Source organism: Paroedura picta, chromosome 10 (assembly GCF_049243985.1).
Source record: "Paroedura picta isolate Pp20150507F chromosome 10, Ppicta_v3.0, whole genome shotgun sequence".
NCBI lineage: Eukaryota > Metazoa > Chordata > Lepidosauria > Squamata > Gekkonidae > Paroedura > Paroedura picta.
In genome coordinates this window covers 52,910,342-52,927,726 of record NC_135378.1, presented here as the reverse complement: position 1 = coordinate 52,927,726, position 17,385 = coordinate 52,910,342, and the positions used below count along the sequence as shown (strand labels likewise).

General features: G+C 42.0%; 1 protein-coding gene across 3 annotated transcripts in view; it reads right to left on the bottom strand.

Moving 5' to 3' along the window:
- Nucleotides 1-17,385, bottom strand: part of SLC10A7 (solute carrier family 10 member 7) — a 163,753-nt gene that overhangs the window by 33,662 nt on the left and 112,706 nt on the right. For 2 of the 3 annotated variants that reach the window (XM_077300164.1, XM_077300162.1), the window contains exons 7-8: nt 13,446-13,529; nt 1,756-1,921 (exon numbers count right to left, since the gene is read on the bottom strand). In XM_077300164.1, the coding sequence (XP_077156279.1) occupies nt 1,756-1,921; nt 13,446-13,529 (250 nt within the window). The remainder of the gene's footprint in view (nt 1-1,755; nt 1,922-13,445; nt 13,530-17,385) is intronic. The other variant, XM_077300163.1, reaches the window with a different exon arrangement.

Genomic DNA, 17,385 nt, shown 5'->3' with positions numbered 1-17,385 from the left:
GAACTATTCCACAAATAAGTCGCCAGTGGGAAACTGAGACTCTTGGCACTAGTAGTTGTGAAAGCCTTGAGATCATGCGATTCATATTGTTCACAGAGATAAGAAACAGCTTTACTGTTTACTGATTATGGATGAAACACTAAGGCCCATTATGCACGGCCGCCGAAACGGCGATTTCAGGTCACATGGAAAACGCGGAGGGGAAAGACGCGACGCATACCGGTTATGTACGGGGCGGGGCGCGACGGTGGCAAAACCCAGAGTAACCAATTATGCACGCGGCGATCCGGGCGCCGCTTCTGGTTGCGCCCCGATCACCCGGAAGCTGCACTTTCTTCCGCGTTTCACTGACGCGGCTTTTTCGGCGGCATGCACCGAAGCTGCGGCCGGTTGCAGCCGGCTCCGTGCGTTATCGGTGATTTTAGTCGCCGCAATTCCACCCCAAATGTGCGTTAAAACCCCCGTGCATAATGGGTCTAACTGAAGCCCAACAGGATTTATATTTCTTGCCATATTAACCAGGGCATGTTCTTAGCTGAGAAGGTCAGAGCAGGATACTGGCCCTCAGCCTTCCTCATAAGCAGATCAAAATTGGCTTCCCATTTTCTCTCTTTAGTATGTTTGGATTCTTGTTAGGAGAAAGGCCCTGAAAGGAAGGTCTACATTTGGGCAGTCTAGCTCCATTGAAGATGGTAATTGTAATTATAACAATACAAACACAAGATGCTGTTGCACAAAAGCAGATGCTGTGGCTCTGTCTTCTCCGTGTTGCAGAAGTGTGGTTTAAGCATTCTTATTATTAATAAGAATATTGGGTGAATCTGTTAGTAGATGTCCCTAACGATACCTGGCCTCTCTACTGAACACAATTAACAACTTTAGATTATTACCAAAATCTGTGGGTGCTGATCTACTGGAGGTCCTGGCCCCAAAGAAGCATGCCCAGCCTCGACCCGGGCCAGGGCCTTTTTGGTCCTGGCACTGACCTGGTGGAATAAGCTGCCAGGAGAGCTGAGGGCCCTAACGGAGCTATCAGAGTCCCGCAGGGCCTGCACAATGGAGCTCTTCTGCCAGGCCTTTGGTTGAGGTCAGAGTCAGGAACAATTGCGGTCCCTCCTCAGGTTACGCAATAATTCACTAAAACTTGTGATTTGTGGTTATTTTTATAAACTTTTTTTTACTGTGTTTTATATTTTTCACTTTATCAGCTGCCATGAGAACTATTAGCATCAGCACACCAAATCAACATACGGAGACTGTTCCTAAGAATGAGTAGGATCAAATAATATATATATATATTTTAAAGGAACATAAATCTTAATAGACTCTATTCTGTTGAGGCTTTATCTACTGAATCTTAGTTTCAGAATGAAAACTAAAGTACTAACTATTTCATATTTCTAAAATGCATCTCAAGTATCAAATTGTACCATATTGCTAAGGCCATTGCCCATGACACAGAGAGACTCACAGGGCTGGATTCAACCCAGCATTTCCAGTGGTGAAAAAGAGGGGAGGTGTCCCCTTCAATCACCAAAATAGGCTGTGTTAGGGATTGTGAAACCTATATGATCAAAAGCTATGTAGGATGAGGACATAGCAAACAGGAGAACTGAATGAGATTGAACAAAAGAGCTGATTGGATCCAAGCCATGGTATAACTGTGAAAAGACCTGATGAACCCAAATCTCTTGCCCAGAAGCATATCACTTCCTTAGCTCAGACCTCACCAATTAAAAATACATTGGTACTTACTTATGAAAACTATAATAATCAGGCTAAACTTATCAAGGTCAATATTTGGATTGGAGAAAGTATCACAGAATGTTGTGTAGATGATCATCAGGAGAACACAGCTGCTGATAGCACCAAACGGAGGCTTCTTCCTCTCGAGCCATTCCTTGATGTATCTTCGGACAATCTGAAACACATGATGAAAAAAAAATCAACAGGTTGCCTCTTTTCAACATACCCAGGGAGCCAAGTTGTGCATCACAAAATGAATCTGACAGCGGAAAGACATAAAGAGAAGAGAATAATTTGGATGACGGCCACAGTGGATTTCAAAGCTTCCCTGCCATGTAACTCTTCTTCTGGGGAATTTAACATTTGTAGTGCAACTTCCACTGGGCATCCATAATGAGAGTATATTTTCAAGTACATTCAAATCTATCCTTAATCATGCCAAATGTTCTTTGCTAGCTGTCACTGAGACATGCCCATTAAGCCTCCCCAAAGTTTTTCTCCTCTGCTGATACTAATGGATGTATGTAATTATCACAGTCCCCTTTGCATCAACAGACAATTCCAAGTGTAACTTTGGGAATCTTAAAAATCTGACATCTTCAGGAATTTCATGTGAGCAGATAATCGAAAGTGATCCATGGAACATTTAAATATTTAAACAGCTAGCGATGCACCAGAAGTTTTTAATTAAATTATAACTCATGCTTGAAAAGCAAAAGTGCATGTGTTGTGGGAGTTTAAATAATTCAGTCTGACGATCTAGAGGGTTTTTTTTTTTGTAAATCCAAAGGCAAATGCCAGTTGCATGCATTCAGAACACCAGAATTAACACAAGGGGATGAATAAGCCTACAGTGCTTAGTACAACTTCTTCAAATTCTAGAATGTGAAAACAAACTTGTTTAATTAATTTTCCCCTTCTTTTAAAAATGAAAGTAAATATAGCATTAGAGTTCTTTCAAAAAGATGGGAGAGATCTTTATAACATTTAGCAGCTTTTTAACACGTGCTGTGTTTGAGCCATTCAGAAGGGTTGATCGATAACACTCCTGGTTCTGTTCCTACACTGTGGCTTCCAGAAGGCAGCACATCTCTGTGGAAATTATCCTGTAGGGCTCTGCAGGTGGTTTTTAAACCTCCTCTGCTGTTTAACAGCTTCATAAAACTGCTGGATGAGATTTGGGGATTTAGAATGCGGTGTGCCTACCTAGTTCAATGATGATATTCAGATTTTTTTCCTCTCTCTTGTTGGCATCATGTGCAACAAGGTACATCCCCCATGAATGCCTACCTGAAGTCAGTAATGGGTTAGATGAGGATGAATAAAGTGAAGCTTAATTCAACAGAGGGGAGATGCTGATGGCATGCAGCCCCAATGGATCCATGTATATGTTTGTCAACAAGTTTGCAGAAAAGGGCCAAATCCTTTCAACAAAGCCTTAATATGTGGAAGCCATTTCATGGCATCGTCCTGGTAAATAACATCACATTAATGAGATTACACTCCCGACGTAGCAGATTCACAGCTTGAAAGTTCCTTCAGCTCCTGCTGATTTAACAACAGCCCCTTTGAGAGGCAAAGGAGCATCTTTTTGAATGCTCTGATAAATATGAGGCATCATACATGGAGCTTCCTGTGAAGACAGTTCAGAAAGAAAAAACTAGTGTATAATGCTACTTTTTAATACCTAGAGTTGTTAATAGGACATATGTAGATGGTTTTAAAATAATCTACAGTTGCCGATAGTTTACAGGCTAAATTCAAAAGGATTTTAATGCTCCGCCCAGCCTGAGTTTAGGATGCTTTAGGAAATGCATCAGGTATACTAACTTCTACTAAGAACAGGATTTTTCAGTGGTAGCACCAATGCTATAGAACTCATGACTGACAGACACTCTACTGAAATCCACAGACATGAGGTTAAAACCTTTCTTTTTGTGATTCCGCACCAGCAGCACCACTCCAGGTTGCCACCGGTGTGTCTCACTGAAAGGTGGCAGGTAGGTTCTGCCATAGGGGAGGGGAGGGCAGTGAGGCTTTTGTAGTTTGCTGGATGATGGGATTAAGAGGAACTCAATCCCACTGTCCTGCAAAGTGATCTGGTCTGCACTGTGGCACCATGAAGCCATCCAGGCGTTGTTTTCCCCCGTAGGACTCTGTAGGGTGGGGAGGAGCTGGGCCTTCCCATCCTGACAGGCCTGCCATGGGACAGGTTCCACTGCCCCCCGCAGTGCTGAAAGGGAACATGGAAGAATCTTTGTTTCCTTAGTACGGGGCTTCTGGGGTCCGATCTGTGCCAGGCCTGGGAGGGCAACAGCCTGGCGTCATATGGACACAGGGATTAGCCCCAGGTTCATATAGATGCTACCCCAGCCTTTACCGCCCGTGCGGAATCAGCCTTTTCCACCAAGTCTAATGATCCTGTAATCTGCAGATCTTAAAATGTTGCCATTCTTTTAAAAATATTGACTTCTAGCATTACACTTTGTTGATTAACATTTACCATAATCGTAAAGATAGTTTATTATTCTTAAGCTGTTTTAGGGGCCTTAAGGGTAGACAAGCATGGTATATCATTAAAATACAAAAAAAAATCAATTTACCTGAAAAAGTGATAGATTATGTTTTATAAAGTGTACATTAGTTACAAAGGACATTGCACAAGCCATGACAAGCATTAATTTTTCAACCATTACATTACAAGACTACTCAGGAGATGCCCCAACAGATCGCATTACTGTAGTGTTTAAGAAGAAACATTGCAAGCTCATGCTAAATGTTAGTTTGAGGATGCTAGAGGTGTCATGAAACCTCCCAATAACAATACTATTACTGACAAACCTTCAACATGAGATTCAGATAGTACCATCTTAGACTGCATACATTAAGAACAAAATCAAATGGCCCTATAACATTTCAAAAAACAAATGTACTATTGAAAGTTCGCACACAATAGATGCATAAAAGGTCTCTAAGCAGACACACATTTTAGGAAATTAACTACTTAGAGACTACAGGGAAATTTGGTGGCTAAGAGTCATTTAATAACACGTTTGGATGCTGCTGTCCCTGAGAAAAGTAGTACAAATGCTCTGTTTGAGTACATTGTTTGAGGGCCATTTATTAACTGCATTTTTCTCCCAGCACAGAAGTCACAAAGAGTGTCACAGCATGTATATAAACAAATTATTTAACCCCCAAGAAAGGAGAAACTTCTTAAAGCAGCCATGCTTACTTTCTCCACATTTTCCAGTTCCAGGCTCATGAAGTGCAACAATAAAAGAAAAGGTTTCTTTGAAATGGTCTCCATAGCCTCACCACTGCTTCGGTCCCTCCAACAGTACAATGATCAGTTGGTGGGAAAATGCTACAGAAAACTTTCAGGTTTACATCAGGAGACATCAGTGGGCTTAGAACAAGATTCGCAGAAAAGCATTTAGATTTACAAGTGGACATTCAAACATATTTAGAGCCTGATGGAATATCAGGGCAGAAGCTTTCCTTGATGTCAGTGTTTTTTCTAAGCCATATCTTGTCCAGTGTCCAAGGTGCTCTTTTTGGGTATGAGACTGCATCACCTAATACTTTGCAGCACATAAATGGAAACAAACAGCAGCAGGATCATACAGATACTTTGGGCTGAACTGACATTTGCTTTTAAAACAGTAAGCAAGCTCTTTAAAGCCTACTTATCACCTTTCTAGTAATACCTCTCTGCCTTCCCCCACAAATCCCTCTCACACATCTGATTTGGAATATAAATGTGCCTCGCTCATGAAAGGTACTTACGTTATGTTTCGTACTCCCTGAGAAACTCTAAATTAGCTCACGATATAAAACTACTAAACTGAGCTTGTGAAGGTATTGCTCATTGTTACCCTACTTGCCGTCTGGGTCAAGATACTAGTTGCATCTGTGGCAGAGTTATCTAGTGGTAGATTTTAAAGTCTCTGCAGTACAGACAGTGACATAACCAGGGCTAGCCCAATCTCATTAGATCCTCAAGCTAAGCAAAGTCAGCCCTGGTTAGTATTTGGATGGGAGACCACCAAGAATACCAAGGTTGTGATGCAGAGGAAGGCAACGGCAAATCACTTCTGAATGTCTCTGGCTTTGATAACTCCACAGGGTTGCCATTTGTCAGCTGTGACCTGACAACAAAGAAAAAAAAAAACCCAGCATGCACAGAAAGTCATACTCTGCCGTTGAGAGAAGAAGCCATGTATTCTCCAAGCATGTCTCATCCAACTTGGAAAGCTTTTCAATCCCCAGAATTCCCCAGAGTTTCACCAAGCTGGCCTGCAGATTTGGGCTGGGTTGCCATCAGTATACTGTTGAGGGGCAGCCATCCGCCTACATCCCAGATGTCTGTGGCCAGATGTCTGGGTGCTGCGGTAGACTGGCTCAAGTGGAGTTGGCTGAAGTTCAATTCAGCTAAGACGGAGGTTCTCTTCCTGGGGTGGCATGCCAATGGGAATATGGTGCAACTCCTGACTCTTGATTGGGTGTGATTCTGGATGCCTCATCTATGGAGGCCCAGGTCACAAATTTCACTTACCTGCCATTCTACCACCTTCGTCAGGCACAACAACTTGCACCTTACTTGCCAACACCTGACCTAGCCATTGTGATTCACACAACAGTCACCTCCAGAATAAACTTCTGTAACTCTATGCAGGGCTTCCCAGAAATCCCAACTGGTTCAGAATGCAGCAGCTCTGGTCCTTACTAGGATCCAATGGAGAGCATATATTACATTTGTGCTCTTCCAGTTGCACTGGCTCCAGATTGGAGATTGAATCAGGTTCAGGGTTCTGATCCTAATAATCAAAGCCCTAAACGGTCTGGAACCCTTGTATCTATGGCACTATCTCTTGTCCTATGTCTCCCAAAGAGCACTGAGATAAAGCAGTCAAAAATCTGCTAAGGGTGCCTGGCCCCAAAGAAGTGAAACTGGCCTCAACTAGCTATACCTTTTTCAGCCCTGGCCCCGGCCTGGTGGAATGCTCTGCCTAATGAGATCAAGGCACTTTGGGACTTTAAACAGTTCTGAAGGGCCTGTAAGACACAGCTGTTCTACCAGGCCAATGGTTGAGGCCAAGAAATAACCTCAAGTAGATGCTGGCCTCCCTACTTGAGAAATCTAGCCACTGAAATCCATCCAATATGCACTACTCCTCTCAATATAATCTAAAGTGGAAAGAGGAGAGTTTTAAAAATAATTTAAAAACTTAATTTAAACCTATAATTGATTGTTTTATTATCAAAATTTGGTGCAAACTTGGCCCAATTCATAGCCCCTGAAAAAAATGTTTTAGGAAGGCACCTTCCCTGAACATTTGCCAGACACCGGTCCAGTTTGGTTTGGCTGTTCAAGCCATTTAAACCTAACAGCTGAACCTGCGGGTCCACCCATAATCTGTTAGGTTTAAATAGCTGCAAGTAATTTAACCATTTAACTAATCTGTTTCACTCCCCTTACTTCTAAGCAGAGGGAAGTGAAACAGACCAATGAAATGGCTATATAGCCATTTCAGCCTAATAGCTGATGGGTGGACCTAGCCTGCTGTTAGGCCTGTTTTACTACCACCCCACTTCAAATTGGCCATTTAATCCTGGTAGTCATTTAACCCTTCCTGGGCAATCCTCCCCTTCCCCTGGCCATGGTAAGCTATGGCTGGGGAAAAGGAGGATCCAAAATGGTTGGTTTGGTTCAGGGAAATTCTAGCTTCGTTCACCATTTGGTTTGGAGGCCACCCCAAACCCTGAGCCAGAATTTTTTGGGTTCATGCCCATCCCTACTCCGCCCAGAGGCTAGGATACTGTTAATGCTCTTTTGCCCCAACTACAAAACAAGCTGCTACAGCTGCTGAGTTGAGTCCTTCTATTAAGCTATATCATTGCATTATGGGAAGAATGCCTGCAGCACTAGCAAGATCGAGGCTAGATTCTCTGAGGCAACCTGACTTTGCGCTATTTGGGATGAGCACCAGAAAGGATTTTTAAAGTGCAGTGAACCAATGCACCACTCCTGTGAAACACATGGGATTTGTGTAAGCCCCCATGCCACAGACAAGGGCAATTACAACAGTGCAAATACCTCTTGCCCAATTGTTTCTGCTTGTTGTTTGAGGTGCCTTCTGAGACAATGACAACAGAGATAAGCAGGGCCTGGCTTATCTCTGTGAAAGGAAAGGAGCATGAAACAAGTTGCCTTATACATTGAAGCATTTGCTTTGCTCACAATGCTCACAATGAACATTTTATGCTAAAAATAGTGTCATGCACACCCTTACAGTAAGCAGAAGTGGGCATGTGATCCACCATGAAGTGCCATCCGAGACCAATTATGTGTATTTACATCTTTCTTATAACTTGTATATGAAACATCTCTCTATAATATCTTGCCCTTGTAAGAGTCTCAGAGTGGCATCCCTCTTCCATTTTACCTTCTGAGGTAGGTTATGTTAAGACAACCTGATTGCCCAGGGTAATTTGCTTCAGGCAGAGCAGGGATCTACCAAGATTTCTCCATTCCTGACACTCTAACCACATTGGCTTGAAATGAGGATCTAACTATGCATTATATATAGAACCCTGTCACACTTTTCCCAGTAAAAGTTGCATCTGAGAGGAGTGATTTGGAGCAGAGAACAGGAGGAGCACTCAATGCCTTCTCTGTCCACTAGTTATACACATTTACAATTATATGAAGAAACTGAGAATTTCTCAGTTTCGAACTTTCTCTACTCTGTTGAATGCTTTGATCTCTACCTCCTGCCCCAAGAGCCACCCAATTTTCTAAACGAATTTTTCATCTAATGATTCCAGAGGCTCTTTCCTTGGGAGGGAGAGATCAAAACAACACAGTGTTTTAAATAGCAGTTCTATTGTTGGCGGTCCATATGGTGACGAAACAACTGGTTACCTAAAAAGGAGGATAAAAAAAGATCTACAACCTTGCTTTCTGATGTCTTGATAGTTTTCCTCTCTCTCTAACTTATTGATGCCTTAAATCATGATCTCTGCATTACAGCCATCAATCTGTGTGATTATGAATTACATCTTGGATTATGAAGAATTACCAAGCAAATCAAAATGTCCTTTTCTATTTAGGTTTATGTGAGTGGCACTGATGCTTTAGCGCTTCATTTGAATTCCCAAAATTCAAAGCTAATTTTAAAAACTGCAGTTTTCTTAACATTAAACCACTGTAATACAACACCATAAACAAAATCTTCCATGACATTTTTAGGGTGAGGTGTATATATATTTCTTTGTTTATCTTCCTATTGAGAATTCATCTTTCTGTAGTTAAAGTCAAGTGCCAGATAAGAGTGAACTACAGCATGAATGCTGTTAATCTGTCATATCAAGTTTTCCAAGAAGCTTTTCAGCAGTGTTGGATTCCCGTCCCAGAAGATTACTGCTTCTTCTTGCAGTTCAGCTAAACTTTATCTATAGACAGGGCCAATTCTAAATGGATTAAACCTATAAATATATTCCAGCTAAAAATATTTCCTAACAAAAATGTCTATAATTCTTTCTTTTATTTAAATGATTAATTCTGCATAAAAATGTACCTTTAATCTCCCTTTTAAAATAACTCATTTTCCTTTTTCACTTTAGACTCAAAGAAAAAAACCAATAGCCATTTTGTGTGTTCTGTTTATTTACACAAACCGTTTCAGCATAAACTGTGTTTTGTGCTGCTACAACAAATAGTTACTCCTAAATCTGGTAAATGGAAAGATCTATTAATTCTCCCCCACTTGCAATTTACAACTGCCCACTTATTAATTAGACAGAAGATAAAAAGATAAGATCTGTATCTCCTGTCTTTCCCATACCTTGCAATTTCAAATAAAAAACACACAGAAAAGGCAGGAAAACCATACTTTCGTATAACCATGCTTTCCCTAAAAATAATGACTGCAACCTACACCTCACTCAAAACCTCAGTACATAGAGTAGCCTTTTACCACATCCTAAATACCTCTACAGACTGTACCCCCCCACCCCCTTGGGGAGTTTGTTTAGGGTTGCCAACCTCCAGGTGGAGCTTGGAGATCTTCCACAAGTACAACTGAGCTTCAGACAAGATTTGTTCCTCTGCCTGGATAAAAATGTAGCTTTGATGGTAAACTCTATGGTATTATGCTCCAGTGAGGTCCCTCCCCATCTCAGGCTCCACCCCCAAATCTACAGGAATTTCCTAACCCAGAGCTGGCAACCCTACTGCTTCTTCTACAGAGTGGGCACTATGATGGCTACCCTAAGCAGAACAACATATAGATAAAAGCCTAAGGACAGTAACTGGAGCACTACTTGCTCTTTACTATACCTTTACATGGTACTTATCTGTGGTTATGAGGAGCAAAAGGAATTGTACAGATATCTGGTACTGTGGTCAGGCCTGGCCCAATGTTTTGTGGCACTCTGGTGACTATGGGCAGAAAGAGATAGTACTATGGGCCAATAATGGGGATACTGTAAAATCTAGTTGTGCCCTACGACTAAAGTGGAGAAGAAGTACTCAATACTTTTGTTTAACAGATGTGACTTTTGTTTTTAAACAAAGGGAAAAATTCACTTCCATAGAACTTGATGCTTCTTAAAACCTGGCACCCAAGGTAACTATCTAGTTCAGGTATATGGTTGGGTTGGCCTTGGCTGTGCAGGCAGTTAGGTTTTGACTGGGCCCTGATGTTGGGAGAGAGTATTTGTGAGTATACATATATAGGGTGGCCAGATCTAGGTTGGGAAATACCTGGAGATTTTGGGAGTGGAGCATGAGGGCAGGGTTTGGGGAAGGATTCAATAGGGTATAATGCCATAGAGTCCACCTTCCAAAATAGTCATTTTCTCCAGGTAAACTGATCTTTATCACCTAGAGATCAGTTGTAATCCCAGAAGATCTCCAGCTACCACCTGAAGGTTGGCAACACACAAATATGTTTAGTTTCCTGGCATCCCACAAAACAACAGAATGTTGTTTCCTTCAACATGTTTCCTTCCTATAAGTTAGGTATTCCTGTTTTATAGTTTGCTCATGGGTATAGAAATAGATCCACCTCACTCTTCTTGCAAAATATCAAAGCTCTGGTTACTAGTGCTAGGAGGAAGCACCAGCAGAAATCCTCAGCCTATATGTGCTTTGTTCACCCTCCTAGGGGACCGGCAGGCTGCTGTGTGAAAGGATGGTGGATTCAGATGGACCACTGGTCTGATCCAGCAGGCTCTTAGTTACATTCTTATGCTCTGTTCAGATACAACGACTTGAAAAACCAGGCCTCCATTACTTCTATCCATATATTTATATTTTAAATAGGTACAATTGTAATAACTAATTTGAATTTTACTTAAGGACTGTTTAATATAAAGTGCCCACTTTAGGCTGGCAAACAAATCACCAATGGGCAACTAGAGAATGCATGAATGATAATGTACAGACATGGCTTTTATTATTTATTCATAGAGAACAGTGGGTTTTGGTGTGCGGCTTTGAAAAATGTTCAAACTGGTAGAATATAATAAAAGCACAGTGAAAATTCTATTTCATTAACTTTTAATCATAAATCACTCTTTAAAATAAAGCATAAAATAAAAGTCTGTCATGAGCACTTAAGTCTGCAGAAGGATGGCAGAAAAGGGGAGAGAAGTGCTGTTGCCACACTCGGTTTTCTGCACTTGCCCAACTGAAGACGCACATCACAAACAGAGCCCATGATCTCCGTCCAAACTTCCAACCTTGGTGAACACATAACCTGGTTCCAGCTTCCCTTAGGATCTTTATTAATAAAGGCACTTAAAAACTATCTTTCCCCTTTACAGAATTCAAGGTGGCTTACAATTTAAATGGAACAAAAAACAGAAAACATGCATTTTAAAACATTAATTAAAATCCTAATCCAATAAGTAGAGGAAACTAAACCAATCAAATGCCATTCCAAATAAAACTGTCTTCAGATGCCTCTTAAAGACTGAAAATGAGGGGGGGGCAGGTGCAACCTTCTGGGTAAGTTGCTCTATAATTGTGGGGCTGCCACTGAAAAGCTCTCTCTTGTGTACCTGCCAGACAAGCTTTTTTGCTTGATGTGACAGTCAGGAGGTCCTTTCTCTGTGACCTTAATTCCCAAGTCAGAATATATGAATGAAGATCATTCTTTAGTTACCCAGGGCCCAAGGAATATAGGGCTTTAAAGAACAAAAGTAACATCTCAGGTGAAGAAATGCTTTTTCTCTGTGGAAGTCTGAGTTGAGCTTTTAAACATTCCCCCCACCCTTCTTTGAGCAGACCAGGCAAGGTGGGGAAGGATCATTGCTCACCTTCATACAAAGCAAATAGGTCTACCTAAACACAATGGAATGGTCAAGCTCTCCCCTATTCCTCCAAGCAGGAAATAGATATCTGGAGGACTTTAGACTAGATAGCTTCCAGGTATAATCTCCAGGAATGAATTCCTGAAAATTCTCCAGGAAGTGGCTCTTTAACTAAGCTTGACCTGGGCAGTAAGTAAAGAGAGGTGATAAAAACTCTTGGCAGCAAGGGAGGAGCTCTCATTTGTGTGGGTTCCATTAAGGGGGACCGAACTCTTACTTGAGGTCTGAAGGAGGCAGTCACTGACCATGTGCTCACCTGGAGAAAGCTTTAAGGTAATGGGGACTCTATAGAAAGCTGAAACTTCTTAAGCTAGAGGAGCTGGTCCGATATATGAACATCTGATAGGGCATGCAAAGCGAGAGAGACAGAAGGATTTGTGGTTTTATTCAGTTACTAGCTTCAAAGCTCATTTAAAATAAATGGGCTTTGAAAAGGGATGGGGCAGGGGGGGAAGGAGGGTGGCTTGGAAGTGGCCTGGGGCCCCCGGCCAGAAACCCATCACTGGCAAGTAGGCTGGCACCCCGCAAGTAGCCTTTTCCCATTGGCCCCCTCCCTGGTGTTCTCCCAGCAATTGGCCTGCTTCGCCCTGGCCCTCGGAGCAGGGCTGCTCCAAAGGCCATGCCGAAGCCTCCCCCGCCTGCCTCTCACCCCGGCAAGTGCCCCAGAGCAGTCCTGCTCCGAAACCCACGGTGAAGCCTCCCCTCGGTGGCCGCCTACCTGGCGTGCCCTGGTGGAGAATGGCAGAGGGGCCAATCGGAAGGCACTTTGCGCTTTCCAACTGGCCCCTCTGTCATCAGTCATGGAGCTGAAGAAGGAAACAAAAATAGTAAAGGAGTAAGGAGTATGGGTGAGGGGTATGGGTAAAGAGGGGTGAAAGTTGCGAGAGGAACCAGTGAAGTATGCAAAGGGACTTTCCTCGTCTGCGAGTCTCAGTAGATAGTCTAATGGTCCATATTGTATTACTTTATTGATTTAAGCTATCAACAATTCATTTTTTCCACTGAACTTTTCTAATCCATTTCTATAAATAAATACCTTTGCAATGTTTTCTGATCTGACTTACACTTTTCTGCATGTTTTGGAATCAGGGTTGCCATTTCTTTCCCTCCTTTATGCTTATAAACTCTCCTGTTGCTATGTAAAAGCATGTGTTTTAGGGGTCGTTGCTCAGTCTCAACCAAGACCAATGTGGCTCCAGGGAGCACTCTAGAATAATTTCTGTATTATTAAATTCCACTATCCTGCGACTTTTCCCTTCACCTCCCTTCCCCTTGCACTTTTAAAAATATAGGAAATATATATATTTAAAACATACCTGTCCAATTATAAGTGGAACTACAACGGTCATGAACAGCTGTGAGAATATAGATGTAAAAGGCACAGAGGATGATGACCCAAGCTATAAAAGAAAATGAAAGTGCAATGTTAATCTGGAACTTTAACTGCTGATGAACTACCAACGACACTGAATGTTTTTCTAGATACTAAAGCTGTTTAAATCTATATTTGCATTCACACATATAGCGGCAGAAAGTACAAGAACATACGCCAGCCCTGACAATGAACTTCAGCAAACTTTTTATAATGACTTCATAGAAGGGATGCCAGACCCCATGGTGTTAAGCCCCACCTCTCCACTGCTGATCAGCTGGCCAGTAGGAGGGACTTAAGCTCCCCAAAAGGGATGAACATCCATTTCAGGGACGTACCTATGTGGCCCAAAAGTGATATAGGCATGTTGGGTGGTGCTCTGGATTTTAGGCAAATTCTCTATGGTAGAAGCTAATTCTGGGTCACACTGGAAATTATGAGGGTGTGTTGCTGAACAGTGGAATGAAACTCCCTGCTGCTGGTAAACCCACCCGTCATCCAGAGGGACCTGGCAACCCTACATCATAGATATATCATTCAAGATAATATAAGCAACATAATCACCCCCCAGAACTGTTTTGAAGTCCAACTATATTGATATAGTTCCACTGGACAGAACAAGCAATAACTATTCACAGATTACAACTACGTAACCTTGACAGAATGCTGACAAGTGTCATTCTAATACAGTTCTTAGGATTCCACAGTATGGTTACAATCCATACTGTCCAAACACTCTAGAAATGTAATTTATGGAACTATCATAAAAATATCTTTAATACATATTGGGATGGGGGAAGAAAGAAATTGGTGTCAGTAGTCTTTCATCTCCCCCCCCCCCTTGCGCCAACCATTTCTGATCTTTTCCCTCCCTCATTTACTTCTAGCACTTATATTTCAGCTGGGACTGTATGGGAAAGGAATTAGGACACTGATTCTCCCAATAACTTCCAGCAAGTCTGGTCTCTGTGACTTGGGAAGCTCCCCACAATTCATGGTATTTGACTCAAATGGATAATCACTATTGAGAGACAACAGCATCAGAATTAACCATGTGGTTAAAGTCTAAATGTTTGCGCTACAAAAGGAAGCATAAAGTTAAAGGTGTCTTTTAAACTAAAGCACAGTGATCAATGTATCCTGAAACTTCAGAGGATATCATACCTCTCTAGAATAGTATTACTAAATTTAACAGTGGCCATCATCAAACCAATTAATGCACTTATTCTATTTCAGCTTTACAAGTAAAGACAGCGCACCAGAAAACATGAGATATTTCCTTCCTCAGTATAAGTCATATTCCTCAGATGGGAATCCATTCGCAGGCCCTTACTTCTTTCCCAAACCAGCTGTTCAGGTCTCTCCCCCCCCTCCTTTTTTTTTTTTTTGGCAAAGAGGACAAATATCACAGCTGCGGTATCCTGCAAGGAAGATGCTGCATCTGTAACTGCCACAATTGCATTAGTGGACTCAATTGAAGCACTTCATCTCGGTTGTGCCACATGGCAATCCCATTTCACATGGTTTAAGTCTGCTACAGAAGCAACTCTCTGAGTTATACTGCACCAGGCATCCCTAGCATGCTTTCAACCTTGCGCTATTTTAATCACATTTAGGTTATGGAATCTATACCAGAGTGTATATGCAGACTGCATTTTGGGTTGCTACAGAGAACTGAGCCTAGTAAGAGTGAAGAATTTTTACTGGAGAAAGTCAGGGCATTGCTTTGCAAAAACCATTAATACTCAAGTTACTGGGATAGAAGTGAAGGCATTGTAGTATTGCATGGAGGTAGACACAATCTTATATCCACTGTTTTTAGCCTGCCCTGGATGCATCTGTCTATATAGCCTTGGATGCTTGTAGATGCCAAACTGTATCTATTAGCCTAGGCTGTGGCAGTATCAGATGTATTTTCCACCAACAAAATCTCAGAAGAGATTTGCAGATGTTCGGTGTATCAGGCCCAGAGTATTTCTACACTTGTCTTCATCCATCTGTACATCAAGTTTTGAAATCCTGGTCCTATTACATTGCTCATTAAATGTCTCAACCTACTGACTGCACTGTGGTGTTAACCAAATAACTAAAAATAAATTAAGACATCCAACCAAGCCAACTAGAGTTTTTCCACTGCTCTTTTCTCAGCAAGCAAATCCTTAAGATAGGCATCAAGGTTTTACCCAGTTAGGTGATCCTGTATGGCTGCACCCCAGGCTGACACTTCTAATGTAATGTAATTTGGGTGAGTTTTTGACCATTAGTGACTTGGAACTAATTATCATACGAAGTGCCATAAACAAATGATCTCTTCCTTCTGGACATTTTAGTTTTGTGCCTAGATCCATGACCCATACTCACCTTAGTAAAACTGGTCAAGTGGGATAGAAAAAAGAAAGAGGAAGAGAGACTTTGAGATGAAAATGTGAAAGCCAAGACAAGTTTAGCGTGTGCTAAAAGAAATTTGTCTAGAAAACCAAGGTTGCTGGGTAACATGCATGCAATAGAATACATTCAATGTTAAAATGGAGTGAACGATTACATAACTAGCATCTAGCAAGGGAGGAGGAAGTATAAGGTTAGGAAGAGACTAAGCAAGGACTCAGTGTGGGCAGCCATGGGTGTCTTGGTGCTGCAACTTTTTTCAGTGGCTTCCATAAATGCACAAAAACATAAAACAAGTGTGGGAGGGGGACTGCATGGACTTAGAGGGAGCATCACACTTTCCTTCCCCAAGTATTTCCTGATTCCCTTCCCTGGCAGTCCCCATGGCCTTTCCTTCCTACTTCATTCTCTCCATCCTACGCATTAGCCAGCCTATCTTTATCTGTTCTGTCTTCAGTTTCCCACCTTTTCCTACCCAACAGTCTCTTCATGGAAAATCTAGCCAGGCTGTGTGGCAGCATGTGATGGGCCAGGGTGCATGATGACCAGGCCCAGTTGTTCAGCAGTAGGAATTTGGGCTAAGTTGTGCTGTGGCTGTTGCTAATAGGCTAAGTTCCAGTAGTTGCCACTCAACTCGTCTCCGGTTCAGCAGGAGGTGGGTTGTTTTCTGAGACTGTTTAAGGATCCCCACCTATTCTTGCTCCCACCTACCTTGGTAGCTTTGCAGAAACCAAGGCTTGGAAGGCTCGTTAATACTGTTATGGTTGTCTAGCAACCCCCAATAGCCAGTGAAAGTTCCATGGGCATTCTTTCCTCAGTGCTACATGTGCTGTTTCTGATACTTTGGGGGATTAAAATCCGCAATATATATTGTTTTTTTTTTCCATTTCAGATTGGTCTGCAACCCTGGAAATGTCTTCAGATTTAAAGAGAAATCCCCCTGGTTTGGCTCTAGTTCCATTTTGTGACTCTATTAATATCTTTTATGGCAGAGTTCAGACATACATATATTGATGCTGGTAGTTAGCAGCTGCCATTACCACAAATGGCCAATGTAACAATAATTATCCCTTAGACCAAGACAGCGTGTGTGTACACATTTTCCACAGTCTGATTCCAAGGGGCTAATAAGCCCCATGAAGCCTGAGCACAAGTTAGCAAAAACGCAGGAGCATGGCAGGAACACCTTAACACCCAGAGAGAGGACAAATGACAGAAACAGCAGGGAGAAAGGTTGATTGCTTCCCATAGAAACTTGGAAAAATCATTTATAGAAAGTGGCAAGGCTTTTGAACATTGGGCAGAATTTGTTAAGGCTTCAGAACCCATGCTTCTGAGGAAGAACTTCTACATAGAAACACAAGGCTACTGCTTCAATAGGAGAATTTCCAAGAAAACGAGGTATACTCCGCAAAAGAAGAATCACATGACTAACAAGGGTGACATATGTAAACTAGGTGGTATTGGCTTTGCTGGCTTTCCAAAACAAAAACAGATAT